The sequence below is a fragment of the Leucoraja erinacea genome, chromosome 8, assembly GCF_028641065.1.
Source record: "Leucoraja erinacea ecotype New England chromosome 8, Leri_hhj_1, whole genome shotgun sequence".
NCBI classification, from domain to species: domain Eukaryota; kingdom Metazoa; phylum Chordata; class Chondrichthyes; order Rajiformes; family Rajidae; genus Leucoraja; species Leucoraja erinaceus.
In genome coordinates, this window is record NC_073384.1 from 62884656 (window position 1) to 62910073 (window position 25418).

The 25418-nt window shown below is 43.7% G+C and overlaps 1 protein-coding gene across 3 annotated transcripts in view; it reads right to left on the reverse strand.

Moving 5' to 3' along the window:
• asb3 (ankyrin repeat and SOCS box containing 3) overlaps nt 1–25411 on the reverse strand; it is a 62595-nt gene extending 37184 nt beyond the window's left edge. The window contains exons 1-5 of one of the 3 annotated variants that reach the window (XM_055639824.1): nt 25273–25411; nt 13352–13561; nt 10961–11119; nt 5110–5222; nt 3230–3365 (exon numbers count right to left, since the gene is read on the reverse strand). In XM_055639824.1, the coding sequence (XP_055495799.1) occupies nt 3230–3365; nt 5110–5222; nt 10961–11119; nt 13352–13561; nt 25273–25336 (682 nt within the window). In that variant the 5' untranslated portion in view covers nt 25337–25411. Of the gene's footprint in view, nt 1–3229; nt 3366–5109; nt 5223–10960; nt 11120–13351; nt 13562–24639; nt 24775–25272 lie in introns of those variants that run through there. The other 2 variants (XM_055639822.1, XM_055639823.1) reach the window with 2 other exon arrangements.
• Between the last annotated feature and the right edge of the window lie 7 nt (nt 25412–25418).

A 25418-nucleotide genomic window follows, 5' to 3' on the forward strand; every position in this document is an offset into this window, starting at 1 on the left:
CCAATTGTCCCTTTCTGCTCCCATTTCATATACTGTCATTGTGCTCAAAATAGGGTAGGAAATTATACCAATATGATATCTGCTCAACTGAAACAAGATTTCAGTTGAATTTTAAATTTCCTAAAATATGCTGTAAAAGCAAATAAAGTCCACAACCAAAGTTGAAGGCTGAAAATAAAAACAGGCAGATTTAAAAGCTGCTGATTTGGGTTACTATTATAAGAGTAGAATAAAACATTAGAAAATTAATATAGGATCCATTCAGGATCCTAGTATGCGTAGTATGCTGGTTTAAGTCGTAGACACAAAATGCTGGAATAACTCAGCGGGACAGGCAGCATCTCTGGAGAGAAGGAATGGGTGAGGTTCCGGTCGAGACCCTTCTTCAGACAGACATGACCTAGTATCATGTAATCACACAGATACATAGAAACAGAAAATAGGTGCAGGAGGCCATTCGGCCCTTCGTGCCAGCACTGCCATTCATTGTGATAACGGCTGATCATCCCCTATCAATAACCCGTGCCTGCCTTCTCCCCATATCCCTTGACTCCACTGGTCCCTAGAGCTCTTTATAACTCTCTCTTAAATCCATCCAGTGACTTGGCCTCCACTGCCCTCTGTGGCAGGGAATTCCATAAATTCACAACTCACAAATTCACAACTGTGGTGAGAAAAAGTTTTTTCTCACCACAGTCTTAAATGACTTCCCCTATATTCTAAGACTGGGGCCCCTGGTTCTGGACTCGCCCAACATTGGGAACATTTTTCCTGCATCTAGCTTGTCTAGTCCTTTTATAATTTTATATGTGTCTATAAGATTCCCCCTCATCCTTCTAAACTCCAGTGAATACAAACCTAGTCTTTTCAATCTTTCCTCATATGACAGTCCTGCCATCCCAGGGATCAATCTCGTGAACCTACGCTGCACTGCCTCAATCACAAGGATGTCCTTCCTCAAATTAGGAGACAAAAACTGCACACAATACTCTAGATGTGGTCTCACCAGAGCCCTATACAACTGCAGAAGAACCTCTTTACTCCTGTACTGAAATCCTCTTGTTATGAAGGCCAACATTCCATTAGCTTTCTTCACTGCCTGCTGTACCTGTAAGCCAACTTTCAGTGACCGGTGTACAAGGACACCCAGGTCTCGCTGTACCTCCCCCTTACCTAACCTAACCCCATTGAGATAATAATCTGTCCCCTTGTTTTTGCCACCAAAGTGGATAACCTCACATTTATCTATATTATACTGCATCTGCCACGCATCTGCCCACTCACTCAACCTGTCCAGGTCACCCTGCAACCTCCTAACATCCTCTTCACAGCTCACATTGCCACCCAGCTTTGTGTCATCCGCAAACTTGTTAGTGTTGCTCCTAATTCCCTCTTCCAAATCATTAATATATATGGTAAACAGTTGCGGCCCCAACACTGAGCCTTGCGGCACTCCACTCGCCACTGCCTGCCATTCTGAAAAGGACGTGTTCACTCCTACTCTTTGTTTCCGGTCTACCAACCAATTTTCTATCCAATGTCAACACCCTACTCCCAATACCATGTGCTCTAATTGTAGTCACCAGTCTCCCATTCGGGACCTTATCAAAGGCTTTCTGAAAGTCTAGATACACTAGATCCACTGGCACCCCTTCATCCATTTTACTTGTCACAGCCTCAAACAAATTAGTCTGGGGATACAGAGGAAATGTTCCGGAGTACTCTACATCCTTCATTTATATCTTGAAAAGACACCAAAAAACATATTTCCATTTCCCTCATATCCTGTTTGATCAAGAAAACATATTTTTGCTGATGTAGGAAATTCTGGAAATAAGAAAATTGGACAACATTGTAATATGTTAAACACAAGAGCTTACATACTGGGGAAGCACGATGGTTCGGCAGCAGTGGTAAGGCTTGCATGCCATCACTAACAAGGCATCACTTCCGGACAAGCTCAATGCGTTCTGAATACGCTTCAATAAGGAGAACACTAATGTGTCGTCTCTGGGCTTCTTTGCCCCAGCTGATATCGGAATCACAGTGAGCGGACCCGGTGAGTAAAAATGGCTGGACGCGATGGTGTACCTGGTTGTGTTCTCAAAACCTGCGCAGACCAATTGGCTGGAGTTTTTACAGACATATTCAACATTTCTTTAGTGAGATATAAGGTTCTCACTTGCTTTAAAAGGGCATCAATATGCCCAATAAGAATAAGATGAAATGCCCCAATGACTATCGACTTGTAACACTAACATCCGTGGTGATCAGGTGCTTTGAGAGGTTGGTTATGGTGCCTATCAGCTCCTACCGAAGCAAGGACCTGAACCCATTACAATCTGCCTACTGCCATAATAGATCAACGGAGGAAGTGATCTTGCTGGCTCGCCTCTCTGCACTTGGGACAATAAAACACATACATCAGGCTATTGTTCAAAGATTACACTTTGGTGCTCAACTTGTTACCAAGCTCAGGGAGCTGGGCTTCTGCTCATGCTTTTGCAACTGGATCCTCAACTTCCTCATCAACAGAGCGTTTCCCAGTGTATACTGTGAAGACCTTGAATAAACCAGTTTCAAAAACTCACCAAAAGCTTCTACTAGATTGCCTTTGTGTGCTTTCCAAATCAGGTTAAACACACAATTCCCTCCAACATATTTCAAGTTACAAGCTCACTGTATTTATATTGAAAGTGAAAGAGCCCTCAGTTTATGCCATAGCCAGAGTGAGAGAGAGAAACAGTGCAATGTTCACATGTGTGGTGACAAGTGCTGATAACTGCTGTACTGACCCGCAGCTAATCCAAATAACATTCATAAAGTATATTTCCAGAGCACTATAAGAAGAGAAATATCTCAAAGCACTTCAAGCAATGAAGTATTTTTGGGAGATTTACAACGAGCCTACATGATCAAGCAAATAGCTATGGCACTCCTAAAGTATGTTCAGAAATCTATTCATTAGAGATTGCAGAACTGACAAGAGATTGTTTTCACGTTACCAACCATTACTACATACAATAATTGTTCACAGAAATGAAATATCTTGCTAACTTATTATGCTACTCAAATTTCAAGCAGCAGAACCAAAATCAAAGATTAAGGTGCAGTAATCTCAACAGGATACCCCTATTTAGTGGTAATGAATAGAAACTAGCTCATTTAAAAGTAACCAGAACTTATCACTTCTTTCTAACATAGCATTTTTTTTAAAAAGAACAATTACCATGTTGTATAAGGGTTCTTAAACTTTCCACTTTTCCATACTGAGCAGCGAGAAACAATGGTGTAATTCCATAATCATCCTTGGATTCTTTATCAGCCCCTTTTTCGAGTAGGAACTTCAACACATCCAAGTGTCCCTGCAAAATATAATTCAAAGACTTTAAACAAGTTATTGCTACAACTTGTCCAATATAATATGAAAACACATAACCAATTATCCTGTTTCATCAGACAGGTACGCAATCAGTGCCCTCCTCAAATCAGGCATCAGCATTTGCCATAATTAGAGTGAGAGAATACAAAACTGCCCACATCACATCATTACCTACTCTACCAATCTCTCTAATATAACACACAGAATGCCAACAATAAGGGATCGACAGCAGTTGCCACAAAAAGGCAGCTGGCATCATCGGAGACCCACACCACCCTGGCCACACTCTCATTTCACTCCTGCCATTGGGAAGAAGGTACGAGCCTGAAAGCTGCGAGATCCAGGTTCAGAAGAACGCTGTAACACCTTACTCTGCATTTTGATATTTTCCCTTTGCACCACATGTTGTACTTGTGAATCGACTATGCTCATGTATGGTATGATTTGACTGTATAGCATACCAGTTTATCCACTGTATCTCGGTACAAATGGCAATAATAAACCAGTACCCATACTAATATATTGGAGAGTTGGCACCAAGGAGCTCTAAATCCACTAAGAATGAGGAAAATCTATTTGAATGCCCTCTTTCAGGCCAATAAGGAGTGCAGGGATTTGATAAATACCCTCACGGTACGCAGATCTAGAAGATTGTGATGCATGAGATCCACAGTGACTTGGTCTTTTAGATTCAAAACTGACCTACTCATAGAAAGCAGAGGGTTGCGGTGAAAGGGTTGTTAGTCTGGCTGGACCACTGCAGCAATATGTCCTGGAACCTCTGTTGTTTGTGACATATATAAATGAATTGGATGTACATGTAGAAGGGTTGGTAGTAGGTTTGCAGACAACACCAAAAGTGGAGTTGTGAGCAGCGAGGAAGGCTGTCTATAAGTATTCAGTGGGATAAAGATCAGCTACAGAAATGGGCGGAGAAATGACAAATAGAGTTTAATCCAAGCAAATATGAAATGTTGCACTTTGGGAGAGTGAATGCAAGGGGAACATAAAGTGTTAATGGTGAGATCCTTAAGAACATTGACGTACAAAGGTAGCATGGAGTCTAAGTCTATAGCTCGCAAAAAGTGGCAACTCAAGTTGATAAGAGTGGTAAAGAAGGCATATGATATGCTTGCCTTCATCAGTAGAGGTTTTGAGTATAAGAGTCAGGAAGTCAGGTTGCAGCTTTATAGGACGTTGGTGAGCCTGCATTTGGAGTTCTGTATACAGTTCTGGTTAACCCATTACAGGAAGGATGTGGAGACTTGAGGGGGCACAAAGAGATCTACCGGACTGCTGCCCGGATTAGTGGGCTATAAGGAAAGACTGGAGAAACTTGGATCGGTTACATCAACAACGGTTGATGAGAGAGCTGATAGAAATATATTGTTATAAGAAGCTTAGATAGTGTGGACAGTCAGAACCGTTTTCCAAGGTGGAAATGTCAAAGACTCAAAGGCATAGCAACCCTCCACAGTGCAATAAATAGTCTATCATTGAGAGCTGTGCAGCCATCACCCCCAGAGCTACCACAAGGTCAAGTATCCCATTAGCCTCAGTCATAACGATAGTGCTTATGTTTAGATCAAATAATCTACTAGTATAAGGCCCAATAGTCTACTTCAATTCAGGACTGAACTGCAATCAAATTTAAAATTAGTGCAGAAACTATTTTCTTGCCCAACTCGTCCATGCCCACCAAGGTGTCTTCATGAATGTTACGGTACCTGATAAGCAGCCTGGTGCACAAGACTCCATAAACATGCAGAATGGGCTCCATTAATCCTTGCTTCATTCTTTAATAGTGTTCTTACAATAGCTATGTGGCCCTTCTCTGCCGCTGCAATTATGAGGTCAAAACAAACAGTCAAACCTTTCCCCAGCATTACACAGTATAGTAATATACAAGATTGTAGCCACATCAATGTATATAGATAAATAAATGCATTTTAAATTATCAATTTTTGCAAGGAATTAAACGGAAACATTAAAATTATATATTTCCTAATATGTTAATTGTGTATCTGTAAACTATTTATCGTACTGCCTTCCAATCTTTATTTTATGCCATAAATATATTGTTTAAAGCTATTTCCCCATAATTATGTAGCAATCATTATTTACAATAAATTATGTTGCATAATTGAGCTGAAACCCAATTAGCTACTTTGGTTGTTTCAAAATGCCCTTTTTCATTCTCTGGTGCTTATCCTGTGCAGTACAGGTTCTTATGAAATGACCAATCCAAAAAAAGGAGATTGCTTGTTGACTAACGAAGGACAGTTGCACAAGCGTTGATAGGGCCACATTTGGAGAACCGTTCAATTCTAGTTGTCCAGCAGTAGGAAGGACATCATTGAACAGGAAAGAACACAGAAAAGATTTGAAAGGATATTACCAGATCTAGAAAGTGAGAGTTATAAGACAAAGGCAGATAGATTGGGTTCTTTTACTCTGGAGTGTAGGATGCTGAGGAGTGAATTTAGAGGTTTATTACATTTATGAGTAGCATAGATATCGTGAATAACCAGTCTTTTACCCAGGGTAGAGGAGTCTAAAACTGGAGGGCATAGGTTAAGGTGAGCAGAGAAATATTTAAAAGGGACCAAGGGGTATATTTTTCCACACAGGTGGTGTTTATATGGAATGCGACGCCAGAAGACAGCACGGTGGCACAGTGGCAGAGTTACTGCCTTACAGCGCCGGAGGCCCGGGTTCGATCCTGACTAGGGGTGCTGTCTGTACGGAGTTTGTACATTCTCTCCGTGACCGTGTGGGTTTTCTCTGAGATCTTCGGTTTCCTCACACACTCCAAAGACGTACAGGTTTGTAGGTAGATTGGCTTGGTATAAGTGTCAAATTGACCCTGGATAGTGTAGATAGTGTTAATGTGCGGGGATCGCTGGTCAGTGGGCTGAAGAGCTGGTTTCCACACTGTATCTCTAAATAATAATACTAATAATAATTTTTTTAAATTAAAACGTGATAGAGGTGCAAACAATTATGACATTTAATAGGGACTTCGACGGGTAAATGGTTAAGAATGATTTGGAGGAATGTTTGGCTCCTTGATCTTAGGGCTATGACTAAATGACTATTCTAACACATTTCTCTGATTAATATTCAAAGTACTGTGGTCTGGCTGTATAATTTAGAAAGAAAAATAATTTGCAGTCAATCTCCATGGTAGTAAAATACCATCATTTTTTTTGTTTTGCAACTCCAAAGCTAACAGGGTTGACGAAGATTCAAGAAATGGTATATTTTATATACAATGTCACAAGGTGACGCCTGTGCGGTCGTGAGTAGTCGCTCAAAGAGTCATATATTTTTCTGGTCGCCGCTGGATTTCCAAAATGTTGAAAAATCTCAGCAACCTGCTGCGACTATGGCACGTGCCGGCAGTCGCCGAAAAAACTAAATTGCATAAGTGGGACAGGTCCATAACTATAAAGGGCCTGTCCCACTTGGGCGTCATTTGCGCATCACGCAAATGGCGAGCGAAGATTTTGTAATCCCAAAATCCTGGGGCGCCGCGCACAACCGTGCGTCACTGACTACATCACCACGAACCACGTCGTGCCACGTAAATGATGTTGCGTAAATTACGTGCAAATGACGCCCAAGTGGGACAGACCCTTTATACTCAATGCCTCGACGATTGAAGCCAAGCATACCATATGTCTTCTTTACCACTATATTTGTGTTAGTGTCACTTTCAGTGAGCTATGGACCCCATGATCCCTCTACACATCAATGTTGTTCAGGGTCTTGCCTTTAACTGTATACTTTACCCGTCAAATCAAGCTCAAATAGTACAACACCTCACTTTGCTAGGTTTAAACTCCATTTGCCATTTCTATGCCCATATCAATAACTGATCATTGATAACCACAGAGGTCCCAGCACTGAATAATGATCAAAATAGGTCACATACTTCCAGCTAATATGACACCCTTCCACCAAGGGGAAGCCAGTTCTGAAACCAAACTATCCAGTCAGTGCGGACCACATACATCATAATCATCTTGATCAGCCTCCACGTAACTTTGTCAAATGCCTTACTAAAATCCATGTAGAAACATAGAAACATAGAAAATAGGTGCAGGGGTAGGCCATTCGGCCCTTCGAGCCTGCACCGCCATTCAATATGATCATGGCTGATCATCCAACTCAGTATCCTGTACCTGCCTTCTCTCCATACCCCCTGATCCCTTTAGCCACAAGGGCCACTTCTAACTCCCTCTTAAATATAGCCAATGAACTGGCTCAACTACTTTCTGTGGCAGAGAAATCCACAGATTCACCACTCTTTGTGTGAAAAAAAAATGTTCTCATCTCGATCGTAAAAGACTTCCCCCTTATCCTTAAACTGTGAGCCCTTGTTCTGGACTTCCCCAACATCGGGAACAATCTTCCTGCATCTAGCCTGGCCAACCCCTTAAGAATTTTGTAAGCTTTTCTAAGATCCCCCCTCAATCTTCTAAATTCTAGCGAGTACAAGCAGAGTCTATCCAGTCTTTTTTCCATATGAAAGTCTTGCCATCCCAGGAATCAGTCTGGTGAACCTTCTCTGTACTCCCTCTATGGCAAGAATGTCTTTCCTCAGATTTGGAGACCAAAACTGTACGTAATACTCCAAGTGTGGTCTCACCAAGGCCCTGTACAACTGCAGTAGAACCTCCCTGCTCCTATACTCAAATCCTTTTGCCATGAATACTAACATACCGTTTGCCTTCTTCACTGCCTGCTGCACCTGCATGCCTGCTTTCAATGACTGGTGTACCATGACACCCAGGTCTCGTTATTGTCGAGATAACCTCACATTTATCCACAATATACTGCATCTGCCATGTATTTGCCCACTCACCCAACCTATCCAAGTCACCTTGCAGCCTCCTAGCATCCTCCTCACAGCAAACACTGCCCCCCAGCTTCGTGTCATATGCAAACTTAGAGATGTTGCATTCAATTCCCTCGTCCAAATCATTAATATATATTGTAAATAGCTGGGGTCCCAGCACTGAGCCTTGCGGTACCCCACTAGTCACTGCCTGCCATTCTGAAAAGGCCCAGTTTACTCCTACTCTTTGCTTCCTGTCTGCCAGCCAGTTTTCTACCACATCAATACTGAACCCAATACCGTGTGCTTTATGTTTGCGTACTAATCTCTTATATGGGACCTTGTCGAAAGCACTCTGAAAGTCCAGATATAACACATCCACTGGTTCTTCCTTAACCACTCTACTAGTTACATCCTCGAAAAATTATATAAGATTCGTCAGACATGATTTACCTTTCATAAATCTATGCTGACTTTGTCCAATGATTTCACCACTTTCCAAATGTGCTGCTATCCCATCTTTAATAACTGACTCTAGCATTTTCCCCACTACCGATGTTAGACTAACTGGTCTGTAATTCCCTGCTTTCTCTCTCCCTCCCTTTTTAAAAAGTGGGGTTACATTAGCTACCCTCCAATCCTCAGGAACTACTCCAGAATCTAAAGAGTTTTGAAAAATTATCACTAATGCATCCATATGTAGACAATATCTACTGCCCTCCCCCCATTAATCACCTTTGTCCCTCCTCAAAAAACTCAATCAAGCATAACATGACCTGCTAAGCAAAAGCCGCGCTGACTGTCCTTAATCAGCCCATTATCCATTAAATGCGAGTAAATTCGAAACTAAGAATCCTCTCCAATAGCTTTCCTGCCACTGATCTGAGACTCACCGGCCTACAATTTCCTGGATTATCCTCGTTTCCCTTTTTAAACAAAGAAACAACAACGTCTATGCCCCGGTCCTCCAGGACCTCATTAGAGGATACAAAGATCTTCATCAAAGCCCCAGCAATTACTTTGCTTGCCTTTCTCATTAATGTGGGATAGATGTAAGACCTTGGCGACTTAATGCTTTTCAAGAGCCCCTACACCACTCAAAATCGTGCCCTCAAAATGACCAAGCATATTAGTACAGGTGCACAACCTTTTATCCGGAGTTCCGGAAACCGAAAAACTCCGAAAACCGGCCATTTTTTCCAGGATGTCGTCTGCACACCAAAGCTCGCATTTGGCGCCAAACTTGACCCGAAACGACCCACGGTCAACCCAGGTCTGTACTACTGTAGCGGTGGCCTCCTCCCCGGAAACCGGGGACACTTAAACATCTGTAAATCATTGCTTAAATGTTAGTCAGTTAGTTTGGAGGGCTTCTATGTGAAGGGCGGGGGGGTGAAGGGGGAAACTTTAATTCTTAGTCTCCTACCTGGTCGGAGAGGCAGGGAGCGGTCAATGCCTTACTGGGTCGCCGTGCAGTAAGCTCCGCAGCGCTGTGGCTGCCAACTCCCAGCTGGGGCTGCGGGTGTCCGGCAACGGGCGGCGCCGGTTGTAGCTCCGACCCCGGCAACTCTACCTCTGGCTGCGCAGCGCTCCAAATCCATCGCGGCCCGCGGCCGGACGCCGCAGTCCCAGCTCCACGATGTTGTGTGTCGGCGGCCACAGCGCTCTGGAGCTTACCGCACGGCGACCCGGTAAGGCATGCCCTCTCCCCGCTGGTATCCCAGCGCTGTCACCTCCGCCGAAAAACTCCCAACATCGCATAACTGGGGCTGCTAAGGGCGAAAGCCGCGAGCGGACTGTCCTTTGGAGCGCCGCGCAGCCAGGGGTAGAGTTGCCGGGGTCGGAGCTCCAACCGGCGGCGCCCGCGGCCGGATGCCCGCAGCCCCCAGCTCCACAATGTTGGGAGTCGGCGGCCATAGCGCTCCGGAGCTATGGTAAGGCATTGCCCGCTCCCCGCCTCTCCGACCAGGTAGGCGACTAAGAATTAAAGTTTCCCCCCCGGTCCCCCCCCCCCCCCACATAAAAGGATCCAAACTAACTGACTAACATTTAAGCAATGATTTACAATGATTTCCTGGTCTCATTAAGGAGGCAGCCGCTCCAGACTTTTCAAGCCGCCCGCGCTACCTACCTAATCTACGCTAAAAATCTTCCATTGGGAAATCCGAAAAATTCCGAAATCCGAAAAGTGTCTGGTCCCAAGGCTTTCGGATAAAAGGTTGTGCACCTGTATATCCCGCATCTCAATATCCACCCTATCTGTCGCCTTGAGAATGGCTAAATGCCAATTATTCCTAATCAACCTCTCTCCACCTATACATCACCAGATATTAAATTTTACATATCATGTTGCACTCCTTCCAGTTTCAGCTATCATTTGAAATTTGGAAGACAACTCTTTGTTTCAAACTTATCAATCCCCTGCTAACACAATCTACCTTTCCCTCTTTTTCATTTTTCTGACATGAAATTCATGTGTTTTAACAGACTTTAGCTTCTCAAGCCTAATGCTTCTAATTGCATAGTCCTCAAATCTAATTGGTAAAGACGAAATATTGTATATAATAAATACATTCTCTATTCACCCAAGTCCCGAAGCCAGGTTTCCCTCATTGCAACATTCACCTGGCACTTAAGAAACTTGTAAGTTTCAAAAAGGTACGGGTCTCATTCATGGCAGACACTATCCGATGCCCTGCCAAGTTATGGTTAAGGTTTTACTTCCAGTGCCTTACCTAAAAAAAGTGGTGTTACATTCTCATTAGTGACAGCATTCGGATTTGCTCCTGCCTGCAGCAGAATCTGGACAATTTTCAAATGACCATGTTTAGCAGCAAGATGAAGAGCTGTTTCTCCTTCGTAAGTTTTCAATTCAACACCTGATGTCAGTGAAGCTAGGGGAAATAATATAAACATTTTTAATTCCACTGAAGATGCAGATCCCACAAATATCTTTCCAACTCACTCCCCTTCTCATGTGGCCTCCTTATTTTTATATATTTAAAAGTCTCACATCAAACATTCACCACTCCTCCCCCTTCATCTTCCAATTTCACATCTAAACCGGCCAAGTTCATGCAGTCAAATGGTTGGTGCATTCCAGAAAATCTCCACCCTGACATTGAGAGAACTATTGCTTTTTGGTTTGTTCTACCTCAGAAATGGAAGTATCAGTATGCAGGAAACAAATGCAAATTAGTAAACTGAAAAATACCTACATTGTTATGGCATTATCAACATAAGGGACCTTGTCTATTTGCGAAGTACTTGGAATTAGTATAAAGGTGACACAACATTTGAAAGGGTGACGGAAAGTTTGATAAAATAAAAAGTTTACGTTAGAAATGGAGATGTACATGTCTAAGTAAGAAGTTCCAAAATAATGAAAATAATGCAAGCACTGTCTCTGCCTTTATTGAATGCGACAACTATCAATGTTTTGATGCTGGGTGAGGTTTCTGTGGTATTGTTGTCAGTGGCAGTCAGCAGATGGAATGCACAGATGGTAGCCAGAGGATAAAAACATGCAGTGCTTATGAGGATGGGGGGAAAATGCAAATAAAAGTGAACAAAATAAATTAGGGGTTTTAAAAATTACAATGTTATATTTTAATTCAATTTTATCTGGAACTAAGTAGAAACCTAGGTAAGTAAAGATTGAGACAGAATACATTGAGCAATATAAAGGTGAACAAAATAAATAAGTTTTCTTAAATCACAATGTTACTTTTTTATTCAATTTTGTCTGGAATTTAAGTAGAAATCTAGATAAGTAAAGATTGAGGCAGAATATATTTAACAAGATTTTATTGTATATGCTATTTATGAGAGTAGTAAATGGCATGGATAGTTTTTAATATAGTTAAGTCTGAAGATATAACTTTAGAAGAGTTTCACAAGGAGAGAAACTGAGGCAGGGATAAACGTAATCGGGTACAGACGCAAGGAAGAGCGATGGGAGAAATCCGAAGTAAAGATGGGATAAACGACACAGATTTTAGATGAGGGTTGCAAGGATGGAATAAAATAATCAACAAAAAAAGATGCTTTATGAAGGTTGAAAGACAGGCTCAGCTGCCACTGCATCGTTATGTTTAGGGCTGACGACATGATTGAACTTTCTGCTCATGATCCAAGTTTCCATTATTGCTGAAGTGTCTACAGAATCCGTCAAAGCAAGGCCAAAAATAAGAATCAGAAAATGAGGATGGAAGAAATTGCAAAAAGAAAGCAAAGAAATGCAAAGCATACAACAACATAGATTCAAGTGAGTGATGTCAAGGTAGAGCCTCTTAATAATACGGCGTTATTAAGATTCAATTTAAGTCTATGTAATGAGGTTTTCAACAGTTTTTATTTGGAGATGACAAAAAAGTTTTCCTAACTCGGATTCATTAAAAATTGTGAATATGCAACCGTTCACAAAAAGCTTTAAAGGATTATTACTTGCACTTTACTAATTTGTATGATTGGTATTTATGTGACAGGGAGTGGTCCCATTTCAATAAAACAAGCAATCCAAATACTTAGTCATTTGAAAGAGTTAATCACTATTATATCGTTTGCTGCCATATTTAACCCTTTTTGTAATGAAAGAGCTAAGTGCTATTGCATTGCTTGCTGGGATGCTTGACTGAATTTTTGTGGCTTTCCTGTTGTTTTTTTTTTAGACAAGCTTTCTGGTTGAAGAGTTCAATCAGATAATCGAGGCCAAGCTAGGGGAACAGATAACGGGACCAGGCACCAGCTAGCACAGAAAAACAGCTCATTGTTAGGACTGGACTGTTGCATCTTGGGGACTATAGCTAATGTCTTTAGAATGCTTGGTTTTAAGCAAAAGGTGAAAAACAACTCCATATTTGGGCTTGGCTGGTGCTTCTTGGGACATTAACTAATGCCCCTGATATTATGTGTACGTGACTCGTGTTGTATTAAAGACCCCAGGATTCTGTGTTAATTTGAGTGGTATTTTGGGAGAACCAGAAGTATCACGGGATACTTCTGGACTGTAGCATCTCCAGCCACTCCTGTCTGACATAAAAGTAAAGTTTGGATTGTCTACCTTAACTCATTGTATTTGTTTGTCTGTTTTTTTTAAGAAGTAAACCTTATCACATTTACTGTACCTTTATGTAGTAAAAGCCTCAAGCATTTCAAGGTTGTGTGCGACGCAGCTTCATGGATTGGATACCAACCACGGTTGTCTGCAATATCAAGGCTGTGACCTTTTTTAATCAATGCTTTCAAAAGTTCTACATTTCCCTCTCGTGCAGCAAGTCCAGCTGCTGAACAGGTATCAGAGTAGGCCTCTGTGAAGTCCATTTTCCAGCAATGAACTAATAAAGGAAATAAATAATTTAAAGTTAATACATGTAAAATATAAAGTCGAAAGAAAGAACTGCAAATGGTCATTAACACAATAGGACACAAAGTCCTGGAGTAACTCAGCGGGTCAGCATCTCGGGAGAACATGGATTGGTGATGTTTCAGGTCGAGACTCTTCTTCACACTGACATTTTGTGCGGAGACCCGGCTTCAAACGCTCCAACAACAATTCACCTGTAAACCATCCATATTCATGTTTTTGTTTTCATATATTCAAAGGTGAAATTGTCAAGGACAGGGGTATTATAAATATGTAGGGGACGATCTTTTAATACAAATGTCTTTAAAAACATTAAATAGAATTAAGATGTACAAAACCACTAATATCCAGGACTAGAAAATTAATTGGAACTTACCTTCGACATTCGATGGCATTACAATCACAGAATACCCAACACTACCAAGAAAAGTTAGTGCAATAGAGATATAAACACTGCAGTTGCAAGGGTCACAAATATCAGTGAAAGCATTAAATTGTAAAGATGTAATAATAAATTGAGCAAATGGACAAAAGTGTAGCAAATGAAAATCAACGTAGACAAATGTGAGGTCATCTACATTGGAACTGTAAAGGATCAAACATCGTATATACTCGTCTTATATTTTTTTTAATATCTTGAAACAGTAAAGTTTCAAAAGGGACAAAAATTTAACATTACAATTAGATCATTGAAATGCCTCGAGCTGATACTGTAACCCGATTTGATCCACAGGATCCATCATCTCGCCACTTGAGTACATGTCCACAAAACACAGACAGGAACTGAAGTGCATTAGTTAGTAAAATGAGCCTGTCCTAACATTTCAAAAAGGCTAGGGGGATACTTTGAAGCAGGATCATGTGTTCACAAAATTAAGTATTACTGACATATTGGCAGGCAAATGACAGTAGTTTACACAGAAAAGATCAGTCATAACATTGTGTATAAAATAATCTGCTGCAGGAACTTAGCAGGTCAAGCAGCATCCGTGGAGGGCAATGGACAGATGATATTTCAGGTTCGACCCTTTTTCAGATCATGGTGCAAATTTGAAAAAAAGTCCCAAACCTGAAAGGTTGGCTGTCCATTTCCCTCCACAGATGCGGAGTACTTCAGCAGTTGTTTTTTTCCCCTCAATATCCCAGTATCTGTATTTTTGTGTCTCCTGGTTGTGGCCCCCATGTTACGCTCAGCAAGCAGGAAATGACTTCCTCAAGATCTCTGGGAATTTCAACCAAGCTAACCAGCATCAACATGTCACTGCGACAACTCCATCAGGAACGCTTACCGCTCCTTTCCCTCAGGAAAATCTGACCACCTGGCTGTCCTTTTTCTTTCTGTGTCTTGGCAGAGACTGAAAAGCTCAGAGCTGGCTTTTCTGGATTGGGCCATGATCATGGATTTGTCAACGAATCTGAATGAATATGCCACAGTCGCTAATGACTTCCTATAGAAATGCATGGATGAGTGTGTACCTGCAAAAATATCCTGTATTGCACAACCAGAAGCCCTGGATAAACCAGATCTGTAATCGGCTGAAGACTAAGTATGTGACATTTACAACTGACGATTCAGCGTTACACAAGAAATCCAGGCACGTGTTCCTGAAGGCCATTGCAAACACTTATGGTCAATTTCAGACTAAGCTGAAGTCACAGATGAACACTCGACAGCTGTGCACAGCTTACACACCATCACTTCCTACAAGGTGAAACCAGGTACAGTAAGAGGTAATGAATCTGGATGAGCACAATGCCTTTTATGCATGCTTTGAAAAGGCATACAGCAACACAGCCCCCTCAGTACCCGACGACCCTGTGATTTCCATCTCTGAGATAATGTCAGAGTGAGAACCCTTCAAAAGGGTAAACCTGCTCAAAGTATCCAGCTCAGACGACATCCCAGGCTGAGTGCTGAAGATCTGCGCAGACCGGGCTGGAGTATTCAGACATCTTCAACCTATCGATTCCGCGGTCGGACGTCCACCTGGTCCATCGCACTAGCATCATACTAGCATCGTACTAGCATCCAATAGGAGCACGGTGACCTGCCTCAGTGACAGCTGTCCAGTAGCACTTATATCCATCGTACTAAGAACTTTGAGAAGTCCATTATGGCACGATCGACTCCTGCCTCAGAAATGACCTGGATCTGCCTCAATTTGCCAACAGTCACATTGTACCGCCACACCGGATCAGTGGCAGATGCTAATTCCCTGCTCTGCTCTGCTCTGCACCATCTGGATAACAGAAACCCATGTGTCAGGTTGCCATTCTACTATTGCTTGGTGTTCTTGTTAGAGCAACTCCAGACTCAGCACCTAACAATGGCTCGTCAGAACAAATATGAAATTTACTTATTAAATAACCCGAAGCTTCAGTTTAGGCATTGTGCAGCAATTAATCCGGCATCTTTTCTTGTTTCACCCCCAGAGGAGCAGTCAGAGGCGGAACATGACTGTTTGTTTACAATCGAGGAGGAGATATCTGTGCGGGAGGACTTGAGACGCACCTATAGACGACCCTGACATGACATTGTATGTAGATGGGAGTGCATCCATTGGACCCTGGGGTACGAAATTGTCTGGGTATGCAATTATTAATCAAGATGCGGAAAACATAGAAGCAGCTGCATTTGAATCACCTTATTCAGCACAACAGGCTGAATTATTTGCTTTAATTAGGGCTTGCATTACAGGGAAAAATTTAAGGGTAAACTTATGTACAGATTCTAGATATGCATTTGTAGTAGTGCATGATTTCAGACAATTATGGAGAAATAGAGGATTTCTTACCTCAGCAGGGACTCAAATATCAAACAAACAATTGGTGACGGATTTATTAAAGGCCCTGATGCTACCCAGACAAATTTTAGTCATGAAATGTAGTGCACACACAAGAGGACAGACCCCAACAGTCATTGGAAATTGTAGTGCCAACCAGGCAGCAAAAAAGTATCCCGGGAACGTAAGATGGTGGTACCAGATGACGAGGCAAACTAAAAGTTTAAGTAACAGATCTCCCTCGGAGAAGCCGAAGCCAACCATCCACGAGATTGTTCAGTTGCAGGAGGAGGCTACTGAAAGGGATACAGAACGATGGAGAAAACTTGGGTGTACACTGGATGGTATGACAGGATTATGGACCACTCCAGCAGGGCAAACATGTATGACAGATCCTCTGGCAGTGTGGGCTATAGAGTGCATGCACTATGCATCTCATTGCGGTGCAAGAGCAGTAGGAGACACTCTTTTGGCTACTGGGTGGCATCCAAGGTTACAAACATTAGCTCAAAAAGTAGCAGTTGCCTGGTTTGCCAGAAATACAATCCTGGAAAAGGAATAGGTTATGGAGATGGAAAGACACCGTTGCCCATGAGTCCTTTTGAGACATTACAGATGGATTACATCGAGTTAGAAAGGTGCCAGGGATAGATATGTACTTGTCATAGTCCATGTATTCAGCAGGTGGATCAAAGCTTACCTAACCCTTGATAACAAAGTGGCTACTGTTGTCAAGGTGTTAATGAAATAAATTGTCCATAGATTTGGCATCCCTATTCGACTTAGTTCAGACAATGGTACACATTTTATTGGGCAAGTTAATAAAGAGTTTTGTGAACAGCTGGGCATCCAGCAGCAGTTACACTGTGCTTATCGACCACAGGCTGCTGGACTTGTAGAAAGGGAAAATCAATTAGCTAAATTGAAGGTGTAGACTTGGTTGGATTAAATTACTCCCCATAGCTTTATTTCAAACGTGAGTCACGCCTGCAGGGAAATCTAGACTGAGCCCAGCTGAAATTGTTTATGGTAGACCCCTAAGAACACCTTAGAACCAAAATGCGATGAAAGTTATAAATTTCCATATGACTGCGGAGATGACCGACTACATTCTGGCTTTGACTCGAGCTTTGAGAGAATAACATTGTAGGGTAAGAGCAGCGTATGGCGAGTTGCCTCTGTTGACTGCTTCTACAAAGGTGGCGCCTGGAGACTATGTCCTTATAAAGAACTGGGTAAAGAAAGGGTTGGAGGTTCGCTGGGAAGGACCATACCAGGTTCTCCTAACGACTCCAACAGCAGTGAAGGTAGAAGGTAGAAATGCATGGGTGCATCTCCACCACTGCAAGAGTATCAGTAAGAGAGTAGGCTGCTAACTTATTTTGTTCAAGATTCTCTTAGAAAACATCATACTCTTCGAAGTCAAAAACAGATACACCCGACACTACGGATGGAGAGGATTCGCGCCTATGAAAACTTAGGTGGTGGAGACGCATCAGACAGAAATCATGAAGCTACGCCCAGGAAAACTCGGGAAGCTTGGTGAAATTACATCAGCATCTTCATGTTCGGATATCTGGCTAGAATGGGGTTATTGTTGTGTTTTGGTTATCATAATATGATAAAAGAGAGAAATGATAATATTGGCAAAATAAATGTCACAAAATGGGGGATTGGTGTCTGGACCCTGGGAGGAAGTTAAGTACAAGGTGATGTCCAGATGTCCTCCCTATTGATAACATGTATGAGGGTTTTACAGAAAGAGCTGAGCAGGGTTGCAAATGGATGATCAGGTTTGGTTATAGACTGGGGTGTTGTAAAATATTTTTAATTATGTTGCAGAGTGTTTGTGCTGTTGTCTTGTGACTGGTCAAAGTATGGAGCCTTGTTCAAATTGTTTATACTACCTGGGGAAATGTTTCTTTAGTTTGCTGAACTGTCTTCCACCTAGAACCTTCTGTGGAAACAATGTAATGGGGTACTTTGTGATTGGATTAGGGAACTGTCAATAAATATATTATATGATCTTTATTTGTGATTGGCTTGTAGGGGTTGTACCGCCATGTATTTTCGCGGTACGGGTCTGATACAGTATAAAAGAGGGAACACCACATGGATTGAAGTCGATCTTCTGGAAGTGCACTTGGGGCTTTGTTGACTGCCCGGAGGTGTCTTTTCGCACGAGGCTGACGGGCTTGGACGAGTAGAGACGAGGATCGGACCCGCAGTGTTGGTTAGGTATAGTATAGGAGTTCATTTGTGAGTGAGAATAAAGAATTAGTTGATCCAGTGCTTCACTCAGTGTTTTACTGAACTAGACTAAGGGGGTAAGCTATAGGAGCATAATTACAACTGGGTGTTTAAGCACAGCTCCAAATCTGCTGGCAACACTACTGTCATTGGCCACATCATGGGTGGTAATGACTCAGCATACAGGAGTGACATAGGGCACCTTGTTGAGTGGTGCTACTGCAGCAACAACTCACTCAACATCAACAAAAGCAGGGAACTAATTGTTAACTTCAGAAAGGGGAAGTCAGGAGATTTCATTGGTGGGTCAGTGGTGAAGAGAGTTAGCAGCTTCAAATTCATGGGCAAAGAGAAGGTACAGGGACAAGATGGAGTTACAGATGGAGCAGCAGGACACCAGAAGCCTGTGGCAGGGGCTACGGATTGTAACCAACTACCGAAGCACCGCTCCCTCATCCGCATGTGCCGGCACCTCCCTAGCTGACGACCTGAACTCCTTCTACGCTCGTTTCGAGAGGGGCAACACCACTCCAGGTCTGCCGACTATCGACAATACTGACAGCGGGCTGGCTACCGAAGCTGAAGGGAGGAATATGCACACATTCTCGCTGTCCGAGCACGACGTGAGGAAGGCACTGACACGGGTGAACACAAGAAAAGCTGCAGGCCCCGATGGCATCTCGGGGCGAGTACTCAAGTCCTGTGCTACGCAGCTAGCTCCAGTGCTCACTACATTATTCAACCTCTCCCTGGGCAAGTCCGTGGTCCCTGCCTGCTTCAAAAAATCCATCATTGTACCGGTACCAAAAAATGCCTCCCCAGTCTGCCTGAATGACTACCGTCCGGTGGCCCTTACCTCGGTAGTCATGAAATGCTTTGAGAGGCTGGTGAAGAATCACATCTGCGCCTTCCTCCCTCGGAACATGGACCCGTTGCAGGTCTTGCACACCGCTCTCTCCCATCTGGACAGCCAGAAGGGGGGCTACGTGAGGATGCTGTTCATAGACTACAGTTCAGCCTTCAACACGATAGTCCCCACCAGACTGGCCGGGAAGCTACTGGAATTGGGGCTCAACACCTCCCTGTGTGCCTGGGTCCTGGACTTTCTCACCGCCAGGCCCCAGGTAGTCAAGATGGGAGGGAATACATCGAAGTCCCTCACCCTGAGCACAGGATCGCCCCAGGGTTGCGTCCTCAGCCCCCTATTGTACTCCCTGTACACACATGACTGTGTGGCTAGGTTCAGCTCCAATTCAATAATTAAGTTTGCTGATGACACTGTGGTGGTGGGCCTGATCTCAGACAATGATGAGAAGGCCTACCGGGAGGAGGTGGCTGATCTAGCACTCTGGTGCCAGGAGAACAGCCTCCTCTTGAACATCAAAAAAACGAAGGAGCTGATCATGGACTTTAGGAGGGCACATCATCCGAGGACGTACACTCCATTGAGTATAAATAGGGATCCTGTGGATAGGGTGAACTGTTTTAAATATCTGGGAGTCCACATCTCTGAGGATATGACATGGTCATCACACGCCTCAGCACTGGTGAGTAAGGCAAGGCAGCGCCTTTACCACCTCAGGCGATTGAGGAAATTCAGAGTGTCTCCGAGGATCCTCCAGTGCTTCTACGCAGCGGCGGTGGCAAGCATCTTGTCCGGGAACATTACCATCTGGTTCGGGAATTGCTCTGCCAAGGACAAGAAGGCTCTGCAGAGAGTAGTGCGTTCGGCCGAACGCACTATGGGAACTTCACTCACCCCCCTGCAGGAACTATACAACAGGAGGTGCAACTCCAGAGCAAACAAAATCATGAGAGACCTCTTCCACCCCTGCAACGGACTGTTCCAGCCGCTACGGTCAGGCAAACGCCTCCGTTGCCATGCAGTGAGAACGGAGAGGTTGAGAAAGGAGTTTCTTCCCAGAGGCAATTCGGACTGTAAACGCCTTTCTCACCCGGGACTAACTGTACAGAACGTTTTTCCTTCTATTATTTATTATGTAAAATAATATGTGTGTTATGATTGTGTTTATAATTTGTTTGGTTGTTTTGTTGTTCCGCGAGCATTGCCACTTTCATTTCACTGCACATCTCGTATGTGTATGTGACAAATAAACTTGACTTGACTTGACTATTGACATCTGGCTCTGCGTAGTGCATGGAGCAGCATCTCTACTCCCTTAGATGTTTAACCAGATTCAGCATGCACCAAATACCATAACAATATTTTACAGATGCACTGTAGGAACTATCCTGGCCTTGTGGCATCAAGGCCATCCCAATACACAGTAATACAAGAGGCTTCAGAGAATGGTGGCCACAGCCCACTCCATGACAGGCACAACCTTCCTCATCACCAAAATCATCTTTGGGAGTCACTACACAAGGGCAGCATCCATTATCAAGGATCAACCACCATCAAGCCTACACCCACTTTTCACTGCAAACATTGGGCAGTAGGTATAGAAATATGCCAGGTCTCTAGAGAGTGTTGTAGAGCAGGCAGATCTAGCAGTGCTGCTACATAGTTCATTGAAGGTGGTGTCACAGGTAGACAGGGTAGTCAAGTAGGCTTTCGGCACATTGGCCTTCATAAGTTCATAAGTTACAGGAGCAGAAGTAGATCATTCAGCACATCAAGTCTACTCCACTATTCAATCATGGCTGATCTATCTTCCTCTCTCAACCCTTCTCCCCCACAACCCCTAACACCTGTACTAAGCTTTTCACCATACTTCGGTACACATGACAATAAACTAGAGTCTGTCATTCTCCACCTTAAAAATATCCATTGACTTGCCCTCCACAGCTTTTTGTGGCAATTTATTCTACAGATTTACCACCCTCTGGCTAAAGAAATTCATCCTCATCTCCTTTCTAAAGTTGTCCTTTTATTCTGAGGCTATGGCCTCAGGTGCTAGACTCTCCAACCAATAAAAAAATCCTCTAAACATCCACACTATCCAGGCCTTTCACTATTCGGTAAGTTTCAATGAGGTTCCCCATCATCCTTCTAAACTCCAGCGAGTACAGGCCCAGTGCCGTCTGTTAACTCAATCATCCCTGGGATTATTCTTATAAACCTCTTCTGGACTCTCTCCAACACCAGCACATCCTTCCTCAGATATGCGGCCCAAAATTGCTCCCAATACTCCAAATGCAGTCTGACCAGTGCCTTATAAACCCTCAGCATTACATCTCTGTTTTTACATTCTACTCCTCTCAAAAGTAATGCTAGCGTTGCATTTGCCTTACATACCACTGATTGACTTGCAAATTAACTTTTTGGGAATCCCATATCAGCACTCCCAAGTCCCTTTGCCTCTCTGTCAGTCAAAGTATTGAGTATAGAACTTGGAATGTTGTTATAAATGTACAAGAAATTGGCGAAGCCACATTTGGAGTAAAAGTTTCAGTTTTGGTCACCCTGCTATAGGATAGATGTTAAACTGGAAGGAGCGTAGAGAAGATTTACAAGGATGTTGTCAAAACGAGGGACCGAACTATAGGGAGAGGTTGGGCAGGCTAGGACTTAAGCACAGGAGGGTGAGAGGTGATCTTATGGAGGTGAATACAATCATGAGGGGAATAAATAAATGAGGGGAAGAGTACATGCACAGAGTATTTTACCGACAATCAGGGAATCAAGATCCAGAGGACATAGGTTTAAGGTGAGTGGAGAAATATTTAATAAGAACCAGGGGCAACTTTTTCCACACAGAGGGCAGAGGGTATATGGAACAACCTAGCAGAGGAGGTACTGTAATTACATTTAAGACCTTAGACTGCTACATGGATAGGAAAATTTCAAGGGAAATGGGCCAAAACCAGGAAGTGTAGATGGGCCATCTTGGTCGACATACACAAGTTGGACCAAAAGGCCTTTTTCCTTTCTGTACGACGCTGTCTGAAGTCCCACACCAGTTCGGGAAAAGCTACTTTCCAGCAACTACCAGGTTCCCAAATCGGCCTCCACAACCTTAATGCCATAGAGGGAGTGCAGAGAAGGTTCACCAGACTGATTCCTGGGATGTCAGGGCTGTCTTATGAAGAAAGACTGGATAGGCTTGGTTTATACTCTCTAGAATTTAGGAGATTGAGAGGGGATCTTATAGAAACCTACAAAATTCTTAAGGGGTTGGACAGGCTAGATGCAGGAAGATTGTTCCCGATGTTGGGGAAGTCTAGGACAAGGGGTCACAGCTTAAGGATAAGGGGGAAATCCTTTAAAACCGAGATGAGAAAAACTTTTTTCACACAGAGAGTGGTGAATCCCTGGAACTCTCTGCCACAGAGGGTAGTTGAGGCCAGTTCATTGGCTATATTTAAGAGGGAGTTAGATGTGGCCCTTGTGGCTAAGGGGATCAGAGGAGGCTATGGAGAGAAGGCAGGTAAGGGATACTGAGTTGGATGATCAGCCATGATCATATTGAACGGCGGTGCAGGCTCGAAGGGCCGAATGGCCTACTCCTGCGCCTAATTTCTATGTTTAATCTATGTTTAATCTTCTCTCAGCAATGTAACACTATGGACCACCTCTTGCAAAACCATAGGTGTGTTTCTATTGTTTTGCAGTCTTTTTTGCAGGGGGGGGTGCACAGCCTAATGGACGTATTTATTTTTCTGAAAAATGGAGAAGGATTTGTATACCAAGAACACTAAATGTAAGAACACTGAAGATGAAGCCCACGTTTTCAACAGCAGAATGAAGGCCATGTTGAGGGGAGGAGGGATTTATTGTACAGGAGGCACCTCACCTCCTGTACAATAAACAGAAAGTGACAGGTTTCCTCCATACAACAAAACCCTCAGTCTTTCTAGGTCTACACGATCTCCTGGTTGCTAAACACTTCCCCTCACCCATTCCCACTGAGTTTTCAGTTGTGAGCCAGCTCAAATTGGAGAAACAGCACCTCATATTTCACCTTTGCAGTTTATAACGGTACGAATATTGACTTCTGTAACATCAAGATACTCTTGTATCCCTTCTCTCCACAATGATAGTTCTCTGACTAGTTTCACTGTCTTCCTGGGGTCAAGGAAAGAGCGTTCACGTCGCGGCCCTGTTTCCACCAATCTTTCCACCACCACGCACAAGAAGCACAAGGAGCGACAAGACAGACACCATTGTATGCAGATGCCGAGAGGTGTGTTCAGCTCTGGCTGAACAACTTCTAATCCTGTGTGTGGACTCGATAAGAAGAAGACTGTCTTCCTGATGAAATACCTCCTTGTCAGCTTCCCCACAGGTAACAACATTTCCTTATCAGCATCTGCTTCGATCTGTTGTCTTCATGCCTTACCCCTCCATATGACCGTTCCCTGCGTAACTCCCTGGTCAATTTGTCCCTTCCTACCGAAACCAGCCCCTCTCAGGGTACTTTCCCCGTGTCGCTTTACCTTCCCCCCCCCCTCTACACATCTCGCTTTATTCTACACATGTCACTTTACCTCCCCCCTCAACTCCATCGAAGGACTAAATCAGTCTTTCCAGGTGAGGCAAAGGTTCACCTGCACCTCCTCTACCCTTCTACTGCATCCGCTGCTCCAGGTTCCAACTTCTCTACATCGGCGAGGCCAAGCACAGGCTCGGTGTTCGCTTCGCCCAACACCTCTGCTCAGTTCGTATTAACCATACTGATCTTCCAGTTGCTCAGCACTTCAACTCCCCCTCCCAATCTGACCTCCTGGGCATCCTTCATTGTCAGAGTGAGACCCAGCACAAATTGGCGGAACAGCACCTCATATTTCGCTTGGGTAGTTTACACCCCAGCAGGTATGAACATTGACTTCTCTAATTTCAGATAGTCCTTGCTTTCTCCCTCCTTCCCCTCCCCTACCCAGCGCTCCCACAAACCCACCCCCACCGACATCAGTCTGAAGAAGGGTTTCGACCCGAAACGTCGCCTGTTCCTTCTCTCCATAGATACTGCCTCACTCACTGAGTTTCTCCAGTATTTTATGTTTACCTCCATATAACATTTATGTTTTATGAACATAAACATTTTATGTTTACCTCCCTGAGTCTCACTGAAGAGTGACCCGAAACGCCATTCCTTCTCTCCAGAGATGCTGCCTGTCCCGCTGAGTTACTCCAACAGTTTGTGTCTACCTTCGGTGTAAACCAGCATCTGCCAGTTCCTTTCCTACACTAACAAAACGCGAGAGGTTGAGTTATAGGGACGGGATGGACAAGCAACCATCTCCTTTAGAAGATTGAGAGGGGATCTTATAGAAACTTACAAAATTCTTAAGGGGTTGGACAGGCTAGATAGGAAGATTGTTCCCGATGTTTAGGGAAGTCCAGGACAAGGGGTCTCAGCTGAAGGATAAAGGGAAATCCTTTAAAACGAGATGAGAAGAACCTTTTTTCACGCAGAGATGCTGCTCTGGAACTCGCTGCCACAGAGGGTAGTTGAGGCCAGTTCATTGGCTATATTTAAGAGGGAGTTAGATGTGGCCCTTGTGGCTAAGGGGATCAGGGGGTATGGAGAGAAGGCAGGTACGGGATACTGAGTTGGATGATCAGCCATGATCATATTGAATGGCGGTGCAGGCTCGAAGGGCCGAATGGCCTACTCCTGCACCTAATTTCTATGTTTCCTTGAAGCCTCCCGACCGCTTCTCCCACCTGCGGCCCATTACTCACCAGCTCCACCCGCCCTCAACCTCGGCGCTGAAACCCCGCCGGGACCTGCCCACATGGCTAACATCCCATTGGTCAACTGCCCGGCCTGACGTCATGCGGTCGGGTTGATTCTGACTGTTCAATCAGAAGAGAGATAGGGCGGCGCT